Genomic DNA, 24507 nt, shown 5'->3' with positions numbered 1-24507 from the left:
TTGACTGATTTATGTTAAAACCACAATCACAAGGAAATATTTGTGATTCTGTGATCATTGGCTGTGGTCACTTTTGGCTGACACATAACCTGGACCACTTTGGAAATACAGTAGACATTGAGTGATGGAGAAGTGATTTAATGTAGGTTTTTCTCCGAGTGTCAAAAATATAATCAAATCAATATGTGCTAAACACATTGTAATTTGGTGTTCTTTAAAGTTATGATCTAATTCTTTTTCTTGCAACAATCCCTACAAATTGCATAGTAACCAAATTGTGCAAACCATGATAGATTCAATGCAGAAGATTTAAAGTTTTTTTTAATTATGTTTCCAAACTCATCAACATTTAGTGAACAAGAGGATAGAGTTTCAGTGCACCCTTCCCCCACCTCCAGCTGAGCACCATGATCAAAGAAATGAAGCTGAGTATCTCACAGTAGGACTGAAATGTTTTTTTCTTACAGAAACTTGGTCTGCAAAGTAATTAATGACAGACAATGAAGTCAATATGGAAACGCAAATCTAGAGAGAACAACTCATAATTAAAGCCGCATGTTGAAACCACTTAATCAAAAATGAACATCATTAAGACATTTCAGATATTGTCACGGCTGCATGGTTGGAGATGAGAATTTCAGCATGACATGGAGGATGTGTGTACTGAATATATATATATATATATATATATATATATATATATATATATATATATATATATATATATATAAAATACATAAAATAAAATGGTGCGCCGTTGATACAAAGAGGCGATACCACTGTATCTGTTCTGCCTCGTGTTTGACTCACAGCTCATCTCTCCACAGAGCAGTGCACAGAGGACATAAAACTGCACATTCAGCTCAGCTGTGACCATATGTGACTGTCACATGAAATATACAAATATTTAGGACTCAAAAGGTTTCTATAGTTCACTTGTGTTTACAATAGCAGTATGTTAATGTTGCTAAGTGGTGCTGGTGATTATTTGCTTGTGCTGCGTTTTATCTTTTTGACCTAACCTTCAGAATACCATCTGTTGTTATGTATGGGTGTATCTCTTGTTTGTGCGTCTAGCGGCCTCCAGCCACATTGATTAGACTAAACAGGCATGATTATTTTGATGGTATAAATACTCTGTATGTATTTTCTTTGTCAGCTGAGGGCGAGACGATACTGCTAGGGACAGCAGCTCTTTGACGATTGTGCACAATTGATTCAATAAACCAGACTTTTTGATTCAAGACAACTTCTCTGTTGATTTCATATATATTTATGTTTTTTAAGTTTTTTACTATTAGAAATTCCACTACATCTGCATATAGACTGGGCCAGCCCTGACTGCAGTGGCTCTCGTGCACCTTGCCCAGTATGAATGTGGTGTGTGTGTGGTGGGGGTTAGAGGTCGATGGCGCAGATTGACAGCCTTGCCTCCATCAGTCTGCCCCAGGGCAGCTGTGCTACAATAGTAACTTTCCACTGCTGAGTATAGAATGAATGAATAATGCATGAAATTGCACTGGGACATCCAGAAAAGCACTACATAGAACTGATGCACTATTATTAATAAAGCTGCACTGTTGCATTATTATTACACACATTTAAATAGTTTACAGTCAATTTTAAAAATAATAATAACAGCAGGGACCAAAGCTGAACTGTTGAAAATCCTCTAATGATCTCATATTTGGTGTTAGGGTTCTTGTAACTGTTTATGTTTTGCTGCTTTTGTATGTGACAAGTTGATGTAAAGGTTCTGTTCGTCCGTTACTGGTCTGTTTTGGAGACTGTCTCTGCTGAGTTGAGACTGCTGTTGTTTTGCTCTTGTTTTGCCTTTTGTTATGGCCTACAGTGGCCCTTGTGCTCAGAAAACAAACAACAAGAAATTCTGTGGGTTTTCTTACACCAGAACGCTAAAACACTTAACATAATGTTACTCTCCAGTCTCCAGTCTTCAGTCTATAACTTAAAATATTTAATCCAATTATGAACCTCTACACTGGTTAAACTTCTCATCATGACCCAGAGAGAGGGTGCTCTGTGTGCGCCTCTACCCCCCATCCCGAGCACGTCCTGAGGGGAACATCCTGCTCCTTCCCTGGGACGCTCAAGTGGCCCATTCAGGGGGTTGTTTTTCGGGCCTAAATAGCTGTTTCTGTTTGGGACGTGTTTGCTTGGCCCCCCTTACACACTGCATTTTTGTGGTCCTCACGTTCCTCCTCTGCTCTGTCGTTTATCAAACTCTGGCTCCGCGCTCAGGCGACCTCTAAACGCCCCTAAATGTCCTGGGACGACATAAGCACTTTTCAAATGGGCATAAGAAGAGCTGGTTGTATAAGCTCTCACTAACACACCATGGCTTGACTCAGCACTCAGTGTGATTTAGAACTATTTCATAAAGATTAACTGAGGCATTCAGGAGTACTGCTAATTCATAAATATCTGTATAGCTCATTCATTCATTTTTTCAGCTTGTTCCATTATAGGGACAAAGGAGTACACATATGCATGTGCGGCAAGGGGGGCGCCCTGAACATATCAGCAAGAAAGTCCTATACAGGTTTTTATCGTCTTTCTGTTAGGAATTTGTATTTGCTCTGTGTCTGTGGTGTTCTGGTTTGCCAACGTAAAATAATAGAAAATAATAACCATCCATTTTAATTTTCCACGTTCCCCTTGTTTAAAAAAATATGTATAAAAAGAGGAACTGCAATCAGATAATACTAAAAACTACACAGTGTAATAAGGTTTAAAATATTTAAATTTTGGGCATATTTAATAAAAAAAAAAAAAAAAAGACAAATTTACAGATAACTAAATGTGCACTCTGTAACGTTTCTGTTGGAGGATCTATCATCAGCTTATCTTGATGTTGGTGTTATTTGTTGGCCTAGATTCTAGCAATATGGCATTTTTTTATTTCCATGGAGACCTCACTAGGCCGGGTCATATGTCAGGTCTAGAGAGAAGAGTATAAGAATTATTATTTTAATGAAGTGTTTTGATCAAACAAACACTTAAAATTGAATGAATGCAGGATATACACGTTTAATGCAATACAGGGAGACAAAACAGGAAAGTTTAAAAGTTTAAATTGGCAAAGAGAACATCAATACTAGAAACTTCCTCAAATATTTCTTCTTTACTTCTGTCCTACTTTATTGATTCTTTCCTATTGACATACGATCATATTTGGGTACACCCGTGTCCCCACACTGATAGGACGCCCGGTGGGTGCGTGAAAGCGGACCTTGGTATGTTGTTACTGTAAGTGTGCCAAATCAGCGATTATCCCCACTGCAGCAGGACAGGCGTGTCGCAGAGAGACGCAGGGGGACAGGTGCAGGGTAACAGTATCCCGGGACGATGGGGTCTACTCTGAGCGCGGACGTCCCAGGGCTGAGCAGGAATAGAGCTGATGATAGTTCACAGGGCAACACGGGACGTCCCAAAGACAGAGCGAGTCTTAAACACTTCAGACACAATCACAATGGAAAGGAATCAAACAGAGGGATCATCATAGCAAACAGACATTTACTACAAGGTCACAACAGATTAGAACAGTGTCTACGTCACACACACTTTTACACTAGTCCAGCATCTTCATCACTATTTTAACACAATTTTAGGCCATTTTGAAATGTTATAGTTGTATTTACATTTGTATTTATAATGCTGCCTTTTATATAACTTCTTAATGGGTTTTGAATTATTGCTTACATATACTACAACCCAAATGTATTTTCTGTTTGTAAATACCATGAAAATAATTATGATTAAAATAAAGTTTTGTTTGTTTATATTATGAATTCCAATAGGGATTAAAAAAAAAAAAAAAAGTATAGGGGCTTGTAGAGTTTACACACTAATAGGCTTGTCAACAGTTTGACAAGTTATGACTGGAAGGGCATCTGGCCTAAATAATCACTGTCATTGTGCTGTTGTGTGTAAGTACATTAAGTATGTGTTATTTATTAGGCAATAGTAAATAAATACATTCAAACCACATGAGGATATTACACAAACCTATGAGTCAGAAGCCAAATAGTTTTCACTCGAGCTGGAGTGAACTTCAAAACCCTGTGGAGAGGTTCAGAGGGAGACACTTCACACGGGACCAGGAGCCAATGTTCAAACACAGGACACAGGAGTGACTGTAGGAAATACAAGACATTTACATCATTCAGTTTTTGGGCCATTTTGAAAAGAAGAGGTCACATTGTAGGTTGCGTCACTGACTCACTGACAATACAGTAACTTTGGATAGAAGCACTGAGTTCAAAGACACAGAATCAGCCAAACTTTTTATTAAAGGCACAGGTGGGACAGTGGATGTTCAAAATGTGTGCAACTATTCTCACTGGTCACTCTTATTGTAGTTGTTGTGGAATGGGTACAGCCTGACAAGAGGTGGGTTACAACATCTAAACAGAAGAACACACACAGAAAGAAGTTTAAAAGTTGTGTATATTAAATAAAAATGTTTTATATTTGTTTGCATTTCTGACAATGTGTACCAGTTCGTATCTTAAACTGTTAACAAACACATGTAAACAGCAGCAATTAGTACTGAATGGCAAATGAAACTGGGATTAAAGTTTGAATTAAAATAATAGTAACTTTTCACTGTGGATGTTGCAGGTCTGTCCTTACTTAACCTTACTGTTCTACGCTTAACGCATACAATATCATTTTACACACCTAACTTGGGGAAACTGACGTCTTAACAGATGATATCTAGGCTCAGTAACATTTTGTACTTTGCGTGAGAGACTTAGACCAGAACTGTGTACATTAAATCTAAAATCTGCAGATCAGAATCAGTAAATATCAGGGTCAAGAGCTGGTCCAATATAAGGAGGGACCATTTAACCTGCACTTAACAGAAAGAAAGAGATTTTGTCTAAGGCTTTACAAATGTTCGCAAAGGCTGTTTTGTTTTGTTTATTTACCGTGAAATTACAGTCATTAAGACCAGGAGTAAACTGTTCCACACGAGGCAGAGGTTCGTCACAATCACACCAGTAAAAACACTTTGTATAAATGCACTTTGGCAGGTAAAAGAGCAGCAGAAAAAACATACAAGATGCTAAAGTCTAATGTTAAATGAGTTGAGCTCCTTGAGATGACTACAGACAATATTTAATTTGATTTCAAACAGAATATGATGGAACTGAAATGTTTTTTTGTATTAATTAGTTTGTTCAAGATTAGCAGTGCTTTTTGTCCAGGGGTAGCCACAATAAAAACAGTGATTAGCAGATTATTCAAGATTTCCCTCAAGATATAACCAGCCACTTTATACTGTGACTGGAGTGGATGACAAGGGTTAAATGCACCAAGACACAACAGCAACAAGAACGAGATTCAAGATTAAATTTTAACCCTCTGGTTGAAGGGCGAGCTCTACCAGCTGTGCCACTGTACATTTTCATAGCTGTGCCTCAAGTATCAGTAATTGGTCCACGTTTCTTTTGGCAAATCTCTTAACTCTCAACTGCTAAACTTCACTACTATAGTACAGACAAGTGTCATCTTTATTATCAAACGGAGAAGAGGTGGGGCCGAAGATCACCGGAGATGAGAAGAAATAAGATCACCAAGAGAAAACATTGTGCCATTTTTGCATTTTTGTACTGACACATAACTTTGTAGTTTCATACACAGACTGTTGTGATATTGAGGTAAAGTAAATAGAAAAGTATTAATATTCTTGAAAAGTAATAATATGTATGCAGCGGAAAAATACATTTTGACTAAATCCAAACACAATATAAACACTATGGGACATAAAGAATAGTATAAAAAATGCAAAACAATTGAGAAATGCAATAGTTATATCATTAAAAACAGATTGATTATAAAAACATATTTTAATAATTTAAATGTAAATAAATGTCCAAGTTAAAACTAAGACCAGTTCCAAAGAACAAATGCTCCAAATTCTAGAATCTCTGGTGCCGTGACGATGATCAGTGATGTCATAAAGTCACCGTGGAGTTTACCTAGTCTGGTTCAGACTGGATCTGAACCAGTCGATACCAAACCTTCGTCGAGAGCAGACACACTTCTCACACAGAGCAAATAAACAGTGAAAGTACTTTGGCAAACTAAACCAAAGTGCAGACAATGATGCCACAACGTGCTAAAAAGAGGCGTTGGACCTCTGAGCAGGAGGACAGTGCAAAAAGTTCAGGTATGTCAGGATTTATGGAGCAGAGAGCCAGACTTCAGACTCAAAATGCAGAAATTCAGTTACAATACCACAATATTATAGATTTTCAGTGTTAGTGTCAGTTTAGACACTGGTATGAGCAGTTTTCACTAATGATCATATTGTTGTGTTAGGCACTGACACCTGTGTCCCTGTGGAGGGACAGACCAAGGTACAAAGGAAACGGAAAGCCGAGTTTGAGCCCAACGTCGAACTCAAAAAGGCCAAACTTGAGAGTTTGCCCGAGAGCTGCAGTTCTCCTCAGACCTGCAGTCCTCCTCAGACCTGCAGTTCTCAGACCTGCAGTCCTCCTCAGACCTGCAGTCCTCCTGAGAGCTGCAGTTCTCCTGAGGATGAACTTTACGATGTCAACTACCAGGTCAGCACCAGCAGAGCTGACTTTGAGTCGAAGTACATTGAGCTGCACAATCTGGGCAGCGGAGGCTTCGGCTCTGTGTTTGCCGGCATATGTCTGCATGACGCCTCCATTGTAAGCATTTATTACGACTATTATAACTTTCAAAATGACACCAAAATATCCCAAAATATAAAGCACTAACATTTGTACTGTTACAGGTGGCCATCAAGCACATTCCACGAGACAAAGTCTTCTATAAAAAAGTGGTAGGTGAAATTATATACCTTTAACCAAAACAAACAGATTAAAGTGAGCATTATGAGTAAAATGCTTTGGTGTTTTTCAGGTGCAGAATGGCGTGGAATACAACATCATCGATGAGGTGGCTCTTATGGCTAAAGTGTCCCAGGGGAACTGCCCGGCCGTGGTCTCTTTACTGGACTGTTATGAGCTTCCAGAGGAGCTCATCCTCGTGATGGAACGGCCTTATCCCGCAGTGGACTTGCTAGATTATAAAGATGCCAAAGGAGGAGTGCTGGAGGAAGAGGAGGCAAAAGTAATTCTGAAGCAGATGGTGGAAGCCTCCATCCAAATGCATAACAGCGACGTGTTCCACCGCGACTTGAAACTAGAGAATATTCTAGTGGAGACGAACCACAGCTACCCCAAAGCACGGGTCATTGACTTTGGCTGTGGTTGTCTAGTCAAGGAAGGCACCTATGATTATTATGCAGGTATTTCATCTTCTCTTAAGTACTATTTTCAACAGTAATGAGTAATAAAGTGTAAAAAGCAGAGTAAGTATCATAACTGATATTGTGATTTCAGGGACATTCAGTAAAGCGCCTCCTGAGTGGTATTCCTGTAAAGCGTACAGAGCTGAGCCCACCACAGTCTTTCATCTGGGCACGCTGCTCTACGACCTCCTCCATCTCAGGGCCTTTAATACCCACTGCTACCTGAGGAGGAAGAGACGCTTCGGCTCGGGCCTGTCAGAAGGTAAGATATTACATTTATATATTACAACATAAACATGTCAAGTGTATTTTGAGATGAAGAACTTGGTTTATATTTATTTCCTAACCTTTTCCCTTTTTTGTGTTTCAGAATGTCGGCATTTCCTTAAATCTTGCCTGGCCAAAAACCCTAATGACAGGCCCTCGTTTGAGGAGCTTCTGCGTCACCCTTGGTTGGAGACATAAGCTTCTAGTTTTATATAGTTTTAGAACAATGATTTTACTTAAATTACTTTTTTAGACAATTCAACAATTATTACAATTTCAATTTTATAGCCATTTTTTATACTTTTTTATACTGAATTTTTTAAATCATTGCATTAATAAATTTGCATTTGAAATCATGTAAGCCTACACTTTTCCTTCTTACATTTCTCCTCTGTATATACTGTACATCTCTTCCTGTTTTAACCAAACCGGGAAACAGCTCTACAACTGCAGCATTATCATAATTGCTTGTAAAGCCTAAAGGAATGGCCCAACCTGCATCTAATAAAATACAATATGTTTAGGAGGTAAAGAGTACTGTGCACGGAGCTACAGGGCTGATGATCACTGGGGATTCACTATGGAGGCCTTTGTTAGAAGAGATTCAATTTAAAAATAAAGGTTAATACTGATCAGAAGGTTGACAGCTCGAATCTCACTCCTGACATAAAAACATCATTGGTTGATTTTTCATGGTCATCAGAATTTTTAAATGATCACAAATCCTTTATCATTTGGAAGTCCCCAGACAGGACCATCTGCCCCAGGCCAGAGCTCCACAGGATGAGACCAGCTCTGGACCACCCTGCCCCTCTTCTCAACCACTGTCCCACAGGGCACAGTGGAGACAGTCTGAGCATGCTCAATGAGTCTAGTTGATAGAACACTGTAGCGCTCAGTATAAATTGAGACAGAAATACAAAAGATCTAAGTCAAAAGATCAATCACAAAGAAATAGGAAAAAAGCCTATGTCTTACACTCATTTCTTCTTTCAACACTGTCTACATCTGTCTCTTTCATCCATTCGAGAGGAACTTGCTAAATCGGCCAAAAACCCAGAAACACAATAGAAAAGCATTAGTGTGCAGACCACCCTTAGACCTCCTGTTTGGTCTGAGATTGGGTAAATAAACATTTCACCTCTCATTTATACATCACAGTTTACTGAGGTCCAGGGAGCAAAATCAATGTTGCTACAATTTGTGAGTTTTTTTTTAAACTAATACCTTTGTTTTTATTAAAGAACTCTATGCAAAAACTCTGATTGAGACAGTAACAAAAATACAATAAATTGGTACATTCTAGGGCCTGGGCCGGTGTAAATACAGGATGGTGGATGTTGGCAAAAAGATGATAAAGTTTCCAAGTCTCTACTTTAATCAAAACTGCAGCAATAACATCCAACAATAAAGTGCTCCACTGCTGTCACTCAAATATATTCTGTGTGTGAGACTATGATTTTAGTGTCCACCACAGTGAATGACAATATACATTTTGGGACGGCATCCAACTGCAGATTCACAGCCCACTCCTGTCAGTGCCATGGATCTCATATAGTCTACACATAGATGGGTGCCACTTTCAATAACTACACCTTTATTAGCCTTAATAAAGCATAAGGAATGGGTTTGAATGTAAGGTTTTAAAGATATCAATTAACCAACTATTTGTTCATTATGATTATGTTCATAGAAGTATTATGTATCTGAAAATTTAACTGGAAGTATAAAGTGTAACAAAAACGTTACAGTATTCCAGGTGTGTGAGAGTAAAAAGGCCCCCTCGTCCTGGTTTAAAGTCCCATGGGCAATCCACCCACAGCTTTTTTATTCTCACACACCTGTGATACTGCCCTGAAGAAGTCAAACAGCAGATGGTGCTGTCGTCCTGCCTTCACCGGACAGCTGACCAGACACATCACAGGAACATCACGTGACCACTCTGAGGAAGACCGCTAGTTGAACAGCAGTCAAACTAAACCTTGTTCTGGAAAAAAATCTATTAAAATAAATTAACAAAAGACCTGATGAAGCTCATTAGTCTAAAATCTGCTCTTTATCCTTCTTGAGTAGGAAACTGGAGCTGTGTCATATGATTCCCAAGCAGTATAATTAGAAAAATCATGCGCGTAGATCTGTAAAACCATTACTTTCTATAACTGTTAGATTTGGCAAACATAGAGCAAAAAGACAAAGAAGGAAAGTAGAGAGGGGCGATAGAGGAGAGAGCAAAAGGAACAGAGGTGGAGAAGAAAGAACAGAGAAGATACAAGAGGAGAAAGAGAAGGGGAATATAGGAGAGAGGGGAGAGAGAGACAAGAGGAGAGAGAAAGAAAAAACTAGAAAGGCTGATACAGGAGAGAGGGATGAGTAAGTTGAGGAGAAAAAAGGAGAAAGGGATAAATCATGCTGATTTTTGAGTACCTATTCCTATTTCTATTCTCCTGCTGTTCTTAAAATGTTTGTAGCAACATTGGAATTTACCTGTTGTGGAACAAATGAAGGTTCTCTTATTTTATCTTCATTTGATAACATGATTTCTTAAAAATGCATAGAGAAAATAAAATGATTTTCTTATTGTAGCTGAAGTTTTCAATTCCATCACCAGGAGGAGCTAAAGCCATATGTGTGGGTATATAGAGCTGTCCTACACACCACGTTACACTAAACTTTACTGATCTCCAGGCAGCGAGGCTACAGAAACAGAAATCTGACAACACAAGATGTTAATACTTTTTATTTGGTTTAGTTTTTACATTTGTGAAACTAAAGGTAAGCACAGCACATGCAAATTATACACTCAAATATATTGAATTCTTTTTATAATAAGACTTATGTTTTTCCCCCAAAGCTGCACAAAATGTGTCTCAAACTCCTCTTGAAGTTATAAAATTTACCGGTGAATCTACCAGTGAAATGAAATGCTCTCATAAAAACTCAACATTTGAACACATCCTCTGGTACAAACAAGACAAAAGTGCTACATTCAAACTACTGGGCTTTCTGAATGTGAAAAGTGCCTACCCTGAAGACGATGTCAAAGATCGCATTAACTTCTCTGGAAATGGACGCTCTGAAGCCACGTTCTCCATGGAGGACCTGAGAGTAGAAGACAGTGCGGTGTATTTCTGTGCAGCTAAACAACACAGTGCTGCGGAGCCTTATAAAACCCTCACAAAAACATCCTCCATTTTAAATATCAGACCAAAGAGCCACCTGCAAACAGAAAAAAAAACACCACTCAACTCAGATCAACCCAATGAAAACCTGTGGGACTAATACTGCTAGACTCCACATTACAACAACTCATTCTTATCTGATCATTTTAAACCTCAGTGTTTTTCATTAAGCTTAGCTCACCTCTTTGCATATTATTCATTTGTTTTTATATGAAAATGTACATTGGTTTTGTTTTTTGTGCTATTTTATTATTCTATTACTTCCAAGTAATTTCCCTCAAGGAATAATAAGATTAAAGTTTGTCTAAGCTTAAGACATGTTACACGTCTTATTTTAAAATATGTTGATAATTCACCAGATAAAATTAGGCTTGAAAGGTTAAAGTGTCCAAATAAGTGGATCAAAAGTAGATATAGTTTTTATCACACCACGAGAGGGAGACAGTCGTTATGAAATTACATATTTCACAACCAACACAGCCACAGTTACTAAAAGACAGCTCCAAATGCACTTACATCAGTCTTTTTCTGTCTACACACCCAGAAATCACAACCTCTTTTCTGATTGTGTCTAATTTCAGGTAATGAAAATAAAACATTCACCAATTTTGATGAGGCAATTGTTCAACTTTCTATTCAGTTACAAGAAATGTTTGTAGGTTCTACAAAAGGACATATACAACACCAGCGCTGAAATCCAGTGTTCCCATCTCTGGTTCAAGTAGCTGAATGATGGACAGCTGCAGTTTCTAGGTTACAAAATGGCCAATTTAGCATATAGAGAATCTGGGGCCAAAATGCAGATTAAAGGCGATGCTGAAAAGGGCCAAATGTCCACTTTAACCAGCGGAGCCGAGCAGTGACGTCTACTACTGTGCAGCATCTCTCACAGTGACATAAGCCCCCATTTCACAATACAAAAAACACACTGACTTAACAGTTAGATACATTTCAGTCGCCCACACTTACTCTTAATGATTTTGATTGATCTTTGGAATAAAATAGTGCAGATGATTGTTTGGACGGTATAAACCACCTAATAAGCTATAACAGTTTTATCATTCCCATTTACAACATACACAATTAACCTGCAAGCACTAGACACAAACAGAAAAAAAAAGGATCTACCATAAAATCATACATAATCATTTCCCTCAAGGATTATTGACAGTGAAATGTGTCTAAGTTTAAGACAAGCTACTCGGGTCAATTCCTGTAATTTTGAAAATATCTGAAATATGTTTTTCAGTGTTAATGGTTTAATGGTGCTGCTGTGTCAAATCCCAATCAAACTCAAATAAGGCTATTATTCCAAAGGAGCTAGACAAGCCTGTTTTGCAAAACTTCAAGACAAAGAAGGGACTGGGAATAATGAATGTATGTAGTATCATATCTAAATTAGATTACATTAAAGTCTGGGCAGATCAGACCCAGATATATTTATATTTTCTGAAACCTGCCTATCACATAAAAGAAGTGATAAGGAAATCAATATTAAAAATAATACAATTTTTCATTGTGACAGGCAGTCTAAAGGAGGTGGTGTTGCCATTTATGTCAAAGATCATGTGTCTATGGATCTTCTATTCTTCTGCTCAAAGCCTAAAAGTTTTGAATATCTGTCTCTGTCTGTTAGTTATGTAAATGATCCTGATAAAAATTGGCTGCTGCTGATATTTATCGTGCACCTTCAGCCTCGAAAAAGTGCTCTTAATGATCTGTTCACTATGTTTTCTTAACTGGAAAATTATGAGGCCCTGATAATGGGTGATATAAATATTGACTGGCTGGAAAAAGAGTCTGAAACTTTGAAAGACCAACGCAATGGCTTAAATCTCACACAATAAATGTCCATTCTGACTGGACCTGACTGTAGAAATGTAAATGAAGGCACACACATTGATGTAATCTTTACAAACCCCATAATTATGAGGTGTTTTTCCACTTGATTTCAGTTTAGTATAATAATGTCAGGATTCCCTGACCCTGATATGGCCTTTTTTTTTTAAACTTTTTTTATCAATACATTTAAAATGAAATTGTAGAGCAACATGCGCCTAAAAGAAAAATTACAATAAAAAAACGCAATAATCCTTGGTTCAACTCAGAAATTGTTTAATTAGAGAAAGAAGAGTTAACAGGATAACTGCACATAACTAGGTTAGATTTTGATTGGGCATTGGGAGAAATAAATGTTTATCAGCATTTAGAAAGGCAAAAACTTCATGTCTTAGTTCATGTCTTTGCATGTGTTGTTTTGGATAATAATAGTGATCCTTCTGATTGTGATTATGTTGAATCTGAACCTCGGGCAGATAACAGTCACATTTTCTCTTTAAGACCTTTCACTTACATGAAGGTCTTAAACGTTCAGTGGCTCATAGAGTTCTCTTGAACCCAGGCAGTAGTAGTCAATGGATTTAAATACAATTTTCTAACTTTAAACAAAGGGCTTGCTACTTTTTACTATTTTTATTAATTCCACTGGTTACATTTTAAGAGAACACATAGATTCATATGCAGATGACGCTGTTTCTGATGTAAGTGCTCCCTCTGCTGATCAGGCACTTTAAAAATTGCAATAAGCTTTTAACAAAATCAGATATTCCCTTATAAATGTTACACTGAATTGAATGCGTATAAAACTAACTAGAAGATTTTCTTTTTCTAAAAGACATTTACCGTAAATAACGTGCAAGCAACAGATCTTTAAATGGTACATTGACTGAAAGTCAACACTTAGATTTTGGCTTGACAAAAACATATTCTTTAAAAAAACATATCTCAGAATTATGTTCAGTTTAAAATCAATATGATAATTTTATTACAGAAACAAATACTGTATCCCAATAAATTCAAGAAAAGGAATGCATGCAACCTTCCTCTCCACACTGGATTATGAGGTTGTGGTGAACGTGCAGACTTCAGCTTCTGCTTTGAAACCATTGAATCCACTATTTCACTCAGCCCTTTGTTTTATTACAGGTGACGGATTTGAAACCCTGTATTCTTTATGAAAAAGTGGCTTGGCCACCACTGTCCAATACAAGTCTCTCCACACAGAGGCTTCCCTCGTCTTGTATCAAAAAAAAACTTCTTTCAAGCATGTTTGTATTTGAGGAACAGCTACGGGAATAAACCACAGCACAATTTATCAGTCTATACAAGAGACTTTGCACAAGGGAAAGTCAAGTGAGGTCACATAAGACATAGCATTTGTTTTTAGCATTACACTGAGCAGTTTTAATAATACTAAAATACAGGAGGCAGTATACAAACTAGAATAAAATTACAATTCATGCTTATTCATATTAATATAAAGATAATTTATCATTATATATCAGTACATGAACATTGTGATGTCCCTCCCATTGGGTTACAAAATCAGGAAGTGGACATATTTGACCACACCCACTATACACATCCCCCTTTCTGATTGGGCGATTCCTTAGCATATAAGTGTCTCAAAAGATTCCCCATTTGATTATAAAAACAGCAAGACGTTCATTATAGTTCTTATCATTTTCAATGTCATTCTAGTTTCAGGTAATAAAAACAAAACATTCAACAATTTTGATGATACAGTTGTTCAACTTTCTATTCATGTATTATATTTTTGTAGGTTCTTCTCTGAATGACAAGGTCCACCAGACTCCAAAGGACATATACAACACAAAGGGAACCAGCGCTAAAATCCAATGTTCCCATGAGATTGACAGCTACAACCGAAATCCTCTGGTACAAACAGCTAAAAGATGGACAGCTGCAGTTTCTAGGTTACATAGTGGCCACAGCTCCAAGTCCAGAGGATGGGGCCAAAATACAAATCGAAGGGGACGCAAACAAGGGCAAAAAGTCCTTTTTAACCATAGAAGAGCCGAGCAGTGCGATGTACTACTGCGCAGCTTCTCTCACAGTGGAAAAAGTCCCCATTTCTCAATACAAAAACCACATCGAAATAGCAGTTAGATACATTTCAGTTGGCCCCGCCCACTTTTAATGTGAAAATTGTTTTAACAAGGAAGAGCAGCTGATTATTAGGACTGTTAGGGCAATATAACAAATATTTAATTTTATAATAACATTACGATTTCCAGCCTATACAAATACCTTATGAACACTACTATACAGAAAAAATCTTGCAACTTAGAAATACCTTGGTTGTGTTATCCTCAAATATTGTTTTTCTATTTAATGCATCCTGGGAAGATCATTTTCTTTTCTATTCATATTCTGAAATTATGGTTCCAAGAGCTGTCTATTATTTTATTGGTAATATATGACTACTTATATAAATAAAAGGAATCCAACCCACTTTGAATATTCATTACAACTTTCAACTGGAGTACTGGATGGTTTCCCTTAATGCTCCCTGTAGGTGGCGCTATAGCTTCATGAACACACCAGACTGAATATACACACCACCTGGATTTGATCAAAAAGGACATCTATGAATCAGACTTGTCACAGTAGATTTGAAGTCTCAGACCGGCCGACATGCAGACATTACTGATTTGGTTTTCACTTTTAGACATTTGCTTTGCTTCTGTTCAAATCCAACAGTCTCCATCAGATGTCTTCAAAAACTCAGGAGAACAGATTGAAATAGTCTGCAGCCATAACAGAACGGATTATACCATGATGCACTGGTACCAAAAATTACCTGGGGACCTGTCAATGAAACGTATTGGACATATAAACTATGGAAGCAAAGACTATGAGGAGTCCTTAAAGAAACATTTTGAATTCACCGGAGATTTGAGCGGGGAAAAAGCCAAGAGAGCTTCCATGATTATAAAGGATGTACAACCCGAGCAAAGTGCGATATATTACTGTGCAGCTAGTGATGCACAATGAATTCATATTATGTCATCACTGTACAAAAACGTGTTTAGTGGTTTTGAATCAGAAATGATATAAGCCACACCCACTGCAGCTGCCATGTCCTTATGCTTTTTTTACTCATTGCAAGTTATGTAAGATTCAGCTGAACAACACAAAGTGGCCATTACAAAATGCCTTGGATTTATTCTATATCTAACAGGTGACTAAAACTAGAGCTTTTTAATGCCGCCAGTGCTTTATTGCAGTAGTGTGTGGTGACTTTTATGGGTAAACGAGCAGACTTGGTGGACATCAATATTTAGTCAATAACAAATGAGTAACACCACTTTTTATACAAACTACACTGCACATGAGTATACGTATTTCAACGGACATATTAAATGCATCTATAGTGAGCCATTTTAGAGTCAAATGAGAGAAGCCTAGACTTACATTTTGTTAATATTTGTATATATTGGACTGTATTTGACACCCTGTTCAATGTCAGATATAGTCAGTGGGCCAATTTGTTTCTTCACAGATTTGTCCTACTCCTACAGCTTATTTATGTAATTATGATTATGCATCTAGAAACTATATGACGGCTCTACAGATGTGTAATGCACTAATGCTCTTCTTACACAAAATGTACATTCATGGAGAGATACTAACAACAGTGCACTGGTCAGACAGGTGATTACAGGGGATTTAAGTGATAACTATGAAAAAATGAGTGCGTTAAGGATAAAAATGGAAAACCAGGAACAGAACAAAGAGTAATTACTGTGCAGCGAGATGCGGCACATTGACATGAGAAGACACGAGAAGAGGACAAAGAACAGGACTTAATATGAAGCAGTAACACCTGCTGCCTATAACTTTAATGTTGTTATAACCTCAAATATACTTGTATTGTATTGGGAAACTATTTTGACTAATAGTCAAATTCTACATTATGATGCATTATGATGTTTACTTAATAGCATTTTATTGTGATTTTGGGTTGTATTAACCCAAAATCACAATAAAATGCTATTAAGTAAACTGCGTGAAACCCTTGTGTGTCGTTTTCAAAATATATATAATTGATCGTATCTATAACTATATACTCAACTGATCAGGTAGTTTCACCACATGGTGAATAATAAAAACTATTATTATTTTGTGTTAAAAACACAAAATATAACACAAATAATACAAACATTCAATACATTCAAACCACATGAGGATATTACACAAACCTATGAGTCAGAAGCCAAATAGTTTTCACTCGAGCTGGAGTGAACTTCAAAACCCTGTGGAGAGGTTCAGAGGGAGACACTTCACACGGGACCAGGAGCCAATGTTCAAACACAGGACACAGGAGTGACTGTAGGAAATACAAGACATTTACATCATTCAGTTTTTGGGCCATTTTGAAAAGAAGAGGTCACATTGTAGGTTGCGTCACTGACTCACTGACAATACAGTAACTTTGGATAGAAGCACTGAGTTCAAAGACACAGAATCAGCCAAACTTTTTATTAAAGGCACAGGTGGGACAGTGGATGTTCAAAATGTGTGCAACTATTCTCACTGGTCACTCTTATTGTAGTTGTTGTGGAATGGGTACAGCCTGACAAGAGGTGGGTTAAAACATCTAAACAGAAGAACACACACAGAAAGAAGTTTAAAAGTTGTGTATATTAAATAAAAATGTTTTATATTTGTTTGCATTTCTGACAATGTGTACCAGTTCGTATCTTAAACTGTTAACAAACACATGTAAACAGCAGCAATTAGTACTGAATGGCAAATGAAACTGGGATTAAAGTTTGAATTAAAATAATAGTAACTTTTCACTGTGGATGTTGCAGGTCTGTCCTTACTTAACCTTACTGTTCTACGCATAACGCATACAATATCATTTTACACACCTAACTTGGGGAAACTGACGTCTTAACAGATGATATCTAGGCTCAGTATCATTTTATACTTTGTGTGAAAGACTTAGACCAGAACTGTGTACATTAAATCTAAAATCTGCAGATCAGAATCAGTAAATATCAGGGTCAAGAGCTGGTCCAATATAAGGAGGGACCATTTAACCTGCACTTAACAGAAAGAAAGAGATTTTGTCTAAGGCTTTACAAATGTTCGCAAAGGCTGTTTTGTTTTGTTTATTTACCGTGAAATTACAGTCATTAAGACCAGGAGTAAACTGTTCCACACGAGGCAGAAGTTCGTCACAATCACACCAGTAAAAACACTTTGTATAAATGCACTTTGGCAGGTAAAAGAGCAGCAGAAAAAACATACAAGATGCTAAAGTCTAATGTTAAATGAGTTGAGCTCCTTGAGATGACTACAGACAATATTTAATTTGATTTCAAACAGAATATGATGGAACTGAAATGTTTTTTTGTATTAATTAGTTTGTTCAAGATTAGCAGTGCTTTTTGTCCAGGGGTAGCCACAATAAAAACAGTGATTAGCAGATTATTCAAGATTTCCCTCAAGATATAACCAGCCACTTTATACTGTGACTGGAGTGGATGACAAGGGTTAAATGCACCAAGACACAACAGCAACAAGAACGAGATTCAAGATTAAATTTTAACCCTCTGGTTGAAGGGCGAGCTCTACCAGCTGTGCCACTGTACATTTTCATAGCTGTGCCTCAAGTATCAGTAATTGGTCCACGTTTCTTTTGGCAAATCTCTTAACTCTCAACTGCTAAACTTCACTACTACAGTACAGACAAGTGTCATCTTTATTATCAAACGGAGAAGAGGTGGGGCCGAAGATCACCGGAGATGAGAAGAAATAAGATCACCAAGAGAAAACATTGTGCCATTTTTGCATTTTTGTACTGACACATAACTTTGTAGTTTCATACACAGACTGTTGTGATATTGAGGTAAAGTAAATAGAAAAGTATTAATATTCTTGAAAAGTAATAATATGTATGCAGCGGAAAAATACATTTTGACTAAATCCAAACACAATATAAACACTATGGGACATAAAGAATAGTATAAAAAATGCAAAACAATTGAGAAATGCAATAGTTATATCATTAAAAACAGATTGATTATAAAAACATATTTTAATAATTTAAATGTAAATAAATGTCCAAGTTAAAACTAAGACCAGTTCCAAAGAACAAATGCTCCAAATTCTAGAATCTCTGGTGCCGTGACGATGATCAGTGATGTCATAAAGTCACCGTGGAGTTTACCTAGTCTGGTTCAGACTGGATCTGAACCAGTCGATACCAAACCTTCGTCGAGAGCAGACACACTTCTCACACAGAGCAAATAAACAGTGAAAGTACTTTGGCAAACTAAACCAAAGTGCAGACAATGATGCCACAACGTGCTAAAAAGAGGCGTTGGACCTCTGAGCAGGAGGACAGTGCAAAACGTTCAGGTATGTCAGGATTTAGGGAGCAGAGAGCCAGACTTCAGACTCAAAATGCAGAAATTCAGTTACAATACCACAATATTATAGATTTTCAGTGTTAGTGTCAGTTTAGACACTGGTATGAGCAGTTTTCACTAATGATCATATTGTTGTGTTAGGCACTGACACCTGTGTCCCTGTGGAGGGACAGACCAAGGTACACAGGAAACGGAAGGCTGAGTTTGAGCCCAACGTCGAACTCAAAAAGGCCAAACTTGAGAGTTTGCCCGAGAGCTGCAGTCCTCCTCAGACCAGCAGTTCTCCTCAGACCTGCAGTCCTCCTCAGACCTGCAGTCCTCCTCAGACCTGCAGTTCTCCTCAGACCTGCAGTCCTCCTCAGACCTGCAGTTCTCCTCAGACCTGCAGTTCTCCTCAGACCTGCAGTTCTCCTCAGACCTGCAGTCCTCCTGAGAACTGCAGTCCTCCTGAGAACTGCAGTTCTCCTGAGGATGAACTATACGATGTCAACTACCAGGTCAGCACCAGCAGAGCTGACTTTGAGTCGAAGTACATTGAGCTGCACAATCTGGGCAGCGGAGGCTTCGGCTCTGTGTTTGCCGGCATATGTCTGCATGACGCCTCCATTGTAAGCATTTATTACGACTATTATAACTTTCAAAATGACACCAAAATATCCCAAAATATAAAGCACTAACATTTGTACTGTTACAGGTGGCCATCAAGCACATTCCACGAGACAAAGTCTTCTATAAAAAAGTGGTAAGTGAAATTATATACCTTTAACCAAAACAAACAGATTAAAGTGAGCATTATGAGTAAAATGCTTTGGTGTTTTTCAGGTGCAGAATGGCGTGGAATACAACATCATCGATGAGGTGGCTCTTATGGCTAAAGTGTCCCAGGGGAACTGCCCGGCCGTGGTCTCTTTACTGGACTGTTATGAGCTTCCAGAGGAGCTCATCCTCGTGATGGAACGGCCTTATCCCGCAGTGGACTTGCTAGATTATAAAGATGCCAAAGGAGGAGTGCTGGAGGAAGAGGAGGCAAAAGTAATTCTGAAGCAGATGGTGGAAGCCTCCATCCAAATGCATAACAGCGACGTGTTCCACCGCGACTTGAAACTAGAGAATATTCTAGTGGAGACGAACCACAGCTACCCCAAAGCACGGGTCATTGACTTTGGCTGTGGTTGTCTAGTCAAGGAAGGCACCTATGATTATTATGCAGGTATTTCATCTTCTCTTAAGTACTATTTTCAACAGTAATGAGTAATAAAGTGTAAAAAGCAGAGTAAGTATCATAACTGATATTGTGATTTCAGGGACATTCAGTAAAGCGCCTCCTGAGTGGTATTCCTGTAAAGCGTACAGAGCTGAGCCCACCACAGTCTTTCATCTGGGCACGCTGCTCTACGACCTCCTCCATCTCAGGGCCTTTAATACACACTGCTACCTGAGGAGGAAGAGACGCTTCGGCTCGGGCCTGTCAGAAGGTAAGATATTACATTTATATATTACAACATAAACATGTCAAGTGTATTTTGAGATGAAGAACTTGGTTTATATTTATTTCCTAACCTTTTCCCTTTTTTGTGTTTCAGAATGTCGGCATTTCCTTAAATCTTGCCTGGCCAAAAACCCTAATGACAGGCCCTCGTTTGAGGAGCTTCAGCGTCACCCTTGGTTGGAGACATAAGCTTCTAGTTTTATTTTATTATTTTATTTTTTATTTTTTTTATTTTACTTAAATTACTTTTTTAGACAATTCAACAATTATTACAATTTAAATTTTATAGCCATTTTTTATACTTTTTTATACTGAATTTTTTAAATCATTGCATTAATAAATTTGCATTTGAAATCATGTAAGCCTACACTTTTCCTTCTTGCATTTCTCCTCTGTATATACTGTACATCTCTTCCTGTTTTAACCAAACCGGGAAACAGCTCTACAACTGCAGCATTATCATAATTGCTTGTAAAGCCTAAAGGAATGGCCCAACCTGCATCTAATAAAATACAATATGTTTAGGAGGTAAAGAGTACTGTGCACGGAGCTACAGGGCTGATGATCACTGGGGATTCACTATGGAGGCCTTTGTTAGAAGAGATTCAATTTAAAAATAAAGGTTAATACTGATCAGAAGGTTGACAGCTCGAATCTCACTCCTGACATAAAAACATCATTGGTTGATTTTTCATGGTCATCAGAATTTTTAAATGATCACAAATCCTTTATCATTTGGAAGTCCCCAGACAGGACCATCTGCCCCAGGCCAGAGCTCCACAGGATGAGACCAGCTCTGGACCACCCTGCCCCTCTCCTCAACAACTGTCCCACAGGGCACAGTGGAGACAGTCTGAGCATGCTCAATGAGTCTAGTTGATAGAACACTGTAGCGCTCAGTATAAATTGAGACAGAAATACAAAAGATCTAAGTCAAAAGATCAATCACAAAAAAATAGGAAAAAAGCCTATGTCTTACACTCATTTCTTCTTTCAACACTGTCTACATCTGTCTCTTTCATCCATTCGAGAGGAACTTGCTAAATCGGCCAAAAACCCAGAAACACAATAGAAAAGCATTAGTGTGCAGACCACCCTTAGACCTCCTGTTTGGTCTGAGATTGGGTAAATAAACATTTCACCTCTCATTTATACATCACAGTTTACTGAGGTCCAGGGAGCAAAACCAGTGTTGCTACAATTTGTGAGTTTTTTTTTTAAACTAATACCTTTGTTTTTATTAAAGAACTCTATGCAAAAACTCTGATTGAGACAGTAACAAAAATACAATAAATTGGTACATTCTAGGCCCTGGGCCGGTGTAAATACAGGATGGTGGATGTTGGCAAAAAGATGATAAAGTTTCCAAGTCTCTACTTTAATCAAAACTGCAGCAATAACATCCAACAATAAAGTGCTCCACTGCTGTCACTCAAATATATTCTGTGTGTGAGACTATGATTTTAGTGTCCACCACAGTGAATGACAATATACATTTTGGGACGGCATCCAACTGCAGATTCACAGCCCACTCCTGTCAGTGCCATGGATCTCATATAGTCTACACATAGATGGGTGCCACTTTCAATAACTACACCTTTATTAGCCTTAATAAAGCATAAGGAATGGGTTTGAATGTAAGGTTTTAAAGATATCAATTAACCAACTATTTGTTCATTATGATTATGTTCATAGAAGTATTATGTATCTGAAAATTTAACTGGAAGTATAAAGTGTAACAAAAACGTTACAGTATTCCAGGTGTGTGAGAGTAAAAAGGCCCCCTCGTCCTGGTTTAAAGTCCCATGGGCAATCCACCCACAGCTTTTTTATTCTCACACACCTGTGATACTGCCCTGAAGAAGTCAAACAGCAGATGGCGCTGTCGTCCTGCCTTCACCGGACAGCTGACCAGACACATCACAGGAACATCACGTGACCACTCTGAGGAAGACCGCTAGTTGAACAGCAGTCAAACTAAACCTTGTTCTGGAAAAAAATCTATTAAAATAAATTAACAAAAGACCTGATGAAGCTCATTAGTCTAAAATCTGCTCTTTATCCTTCTTGAGTAGGAAACTGGAGCTGTGTTATATGATTTCCAAGCAGTATAATTAGAAAAATCATGCGCGTAGATCTGTAAAACCATTACTTTCTATAACTGTTAGATTTGGCAAACATAGAGCAAAAAGACAAAGAAGGAAAGTAGAGAGGGGCGATAGAGGAGAGAGCAAAAGGAACAGAGGTGGAGAAGAAAGAACAGAGAAGATACAAGAGGAGAAAGAGAAGGGGAATATAGGAGAGAGGGGAGAGAGAGACAAGAGGAGAGAGAAAGAAAAAACTAGAAAGGCTGATACAGGAGAGAGGGATGAGTAAGTTGAGGAGAAAAAAGGAGAAAGGGATAAATCATGCTGATTTTTGAGTACCTATTCCTATTTCTATTCTCCTGCTGTTCTTAAAATGTTTGTAGCAACATTGGAATTTACCTGTTGTGGGACAAATGAAGGTTCTCTTATTTTATCTTCATTTGATAACATGATTTCTTAAAAATGCATAGAGAAAATAAAATGATTTTCTTATTGTAGCTGAAGTTTTCAATTCCATCACCAGGAGGAGCTAAAGCCATATGTGTGGGTATATAGAGCTGTCCTACACACCACGTTACACTAAACTTTACTGATCTCCAGGCAGCGAGGCTACAGAAACAGAAATCTGACAACACAAGATGTTAATACTTTTTATTTGGTTTAGTTTTTACATTTGTGAAACTAAAGGTAAGCACAGCACATGCAAATTATACACTCAAATATATTTAATTATTTTTATAATAAGACTTATGTTTTTCCCCCAAAGCTGCACAAAATGTGTCTCAAACTCCTCTTGAAGTTATAAAATTTACCGGTGAATCTACCAGTGAAATGAAATGCTCTCATAAAAACTCAACATTTGAACACATCCTCTGGTACAAACAAGACAAAAGTGCTACATTCAAACTACTGGGCTGAATTCACTTTTGGGCTAATCCATTCTCAGTGCAGTGGCTATAATGCACATGTACTGTTACCATGGCTACATACACTGTTAGCTTGGTACATACACTGTTAGCTTGGTACATACACTGTTAGCTATCAGCAGATGAACGCACTTGGCTAATTTTGGGAGAGGGCCTGACCCCGTGAGTCACAGCTCTAATCCTCTTATCTATTCACTGTATGGTACTATTATTCCTGATTTATGTTTATTTATTATCCTGATCATATTTATTCCATTCTGGGGCATGTATCTGCGCCACTTTCACCTGGGCCTACTGGAGCAAAGAGCAGTAGTCTGGATGAAAGTGGACTAAAAGCAGTTAGTAGTGACAGTAATCCTGTGATAACTAAATGTAATCTTAGTTTGCTTAAAAAAACCAAAAACTGCTAAATCGTTATAGATCATATTTTACAGGCTGTTATAGATGACGCAATAGCACAACTCACTAATGAGCTGCATCTAAAATTTAATTTTATTCTGTTGCTATTTTTTTTTAATCACCCTTGTGTTTATATAGATTTCAAAATGACAATATCTTAAACATATGTTCATTATACGTGAAGTTTAGATAAGTTAAGGTGAACTTTGACCTACTCACTTCAAAGGTCAGTATTGTGCGCGTGAGAAAACCAGTGCTCCGCTCGCGAGCGCTGTGAGGATGCGCTGAATGCAGTTTCTTTGCAGGTACTGGGTACCTCTGTGCATAAAAGCACTGTAACATGTCTTCACTCTGCAAATATAGTTGACCTAAAACATGACAAATTCACTATATTAGTTCAGGGTAATACATTAGAGTTAGATAAATAATCAAAATACTGTTGATCAAAATCACTGTTGATCTAGTACTGCAGACATGTTAGACACTGAGAGGCCAGAATAACTGGGTTAAGCCAACTACCAATGTATTATTTCAAAACATTCACATGCATTTGGGTTTATTAAAACATAACAAAACAGTATCTTCTAATTTAACATGTATGCAAA

General features: G+C 37.7%; 2 protein-coding genes and 1 gene segment (V, D, J or C); all 3 read left to right on the top strand.

Annotated features, from left to right (window-relative positions):
• Window positions 1-6132: 6132 nt before the first annotated feature.
• Window positions 6133-7774, top strand: LOC117390870 (serine/threonine-protein kinase pim-1-like). The gene is made up of 6 exons (XM_033988675.1): window positions 6133-6196; window positions 6349-6704; window positions 6791-6838; window positions 6919-7306; window positions 7401-7571; window positions 7680-7774. Exons 1-6 carry the CDS (start codon window positions 6133-6135, stop codon window positions 7772-7774), a joined length of 1122 nt encoding a protein of 373 aa, XP_033844566.1.
• Window positions 7775-14331: 6557 nt separating this feature from the next.
• On the top strand, window positions 14332-15612 carry LOC117390869 (immunoglobulin kappa variable 1-12-like). The segment is given in 2 exon segments: window positions 14332-14531; window positions 15237-15612. Coding segments are annotated over 2 exon segments (576 nt in total).
• A 3314-nt stretch (window positions 15613-18926) lies between these two features.
• On the top strand, window positions 18927-20679 carry LOC117390868 (serine/threonine-protein kinase pim-1-like). Its single transcript, XM_033988674.1, has 6 exons — window positions 18927-18990; window positions 19143-19609; window positions 19696-19743; window positions 19824-20211; window positions 20306-20476; window positions 20585-20679. Exons 1-6 carry the CDS (start codon window positions 18927-18929, stop codon window positions 20677-20679), a joined length of 1233 nt encoding a protein of 410 aa, XP_033844565.1.
• Window positions 20680-24507: the final 3828 nt, after the last annotated feature.

Source organism: Periophthalmus magnuspinnatus, chromosome 22, assembly GCF_009829125.3.
Source record: "Periophthalmus magnuspinnatus isolate fPerMag1 chromosome 22, fPerMag1.2.pri, whole genome shotgun sequence".
In the NCBI taxonomy this organism is placed as follows: domain Eukaryota; kingdom Metazoa; phylum Chordata; class Actinopteri; order Gobiiformes; family Gobiidae; genus Periophthalmus; species Periophthalmus magnuspinnatus.
Note: the sequence above shows the minus strand (reverse complement) of the source record. Positions and strands in the feature narration are given on the sequence as shown.

Excerpts from the sequence above, each read along its gene's own strand:
- LOC117390870 (XM_033988675.1), top strand. The coding sequence starts at position 6,133 with ATGCCACAACGTGCTAAAAAGAGGCGTTGGACCTCTGAGCAGGAGGAC. Across the intron at positions 6,197-6,348 it reads GGACAGTGCAAAAAGTTCAG|GCACTGACACCTGTGTCCCT; the intron begins GTATGTCAGGAT and ends TTGTTGTGTTAG. Across the intron at positions 6,705-6,790 it reads GTCTGCATGACGCCTCCATT|GTGGCCATCAAGCACATTCC; the intron begins GTAAGCATTTAT and ends GTACTGTTACAG.
- LOC117390868 (XM_033988674.1), top strand. The coding sequence starts at position 18,927 with ATGCCACAACGTGCTAAAAAGAGGCGTTGGACCTCTGAGCAGGAGGAC. Across the intron at positions 19,610-19,695 it reads GTCTGCATGACGCCTCCATT|GTGGCCATCAAGCACATTCC; the intron begins GTAAGCATTTAT and ends GTACTGTTACAG. Across the intron at positions 20,212-20,305 it reads CACCTATGATTATTATGCAG|GGACATTCAGTAAAGCGCCT; the intron begins GTATTTCATCTT and ends TTGTGATTTCAG.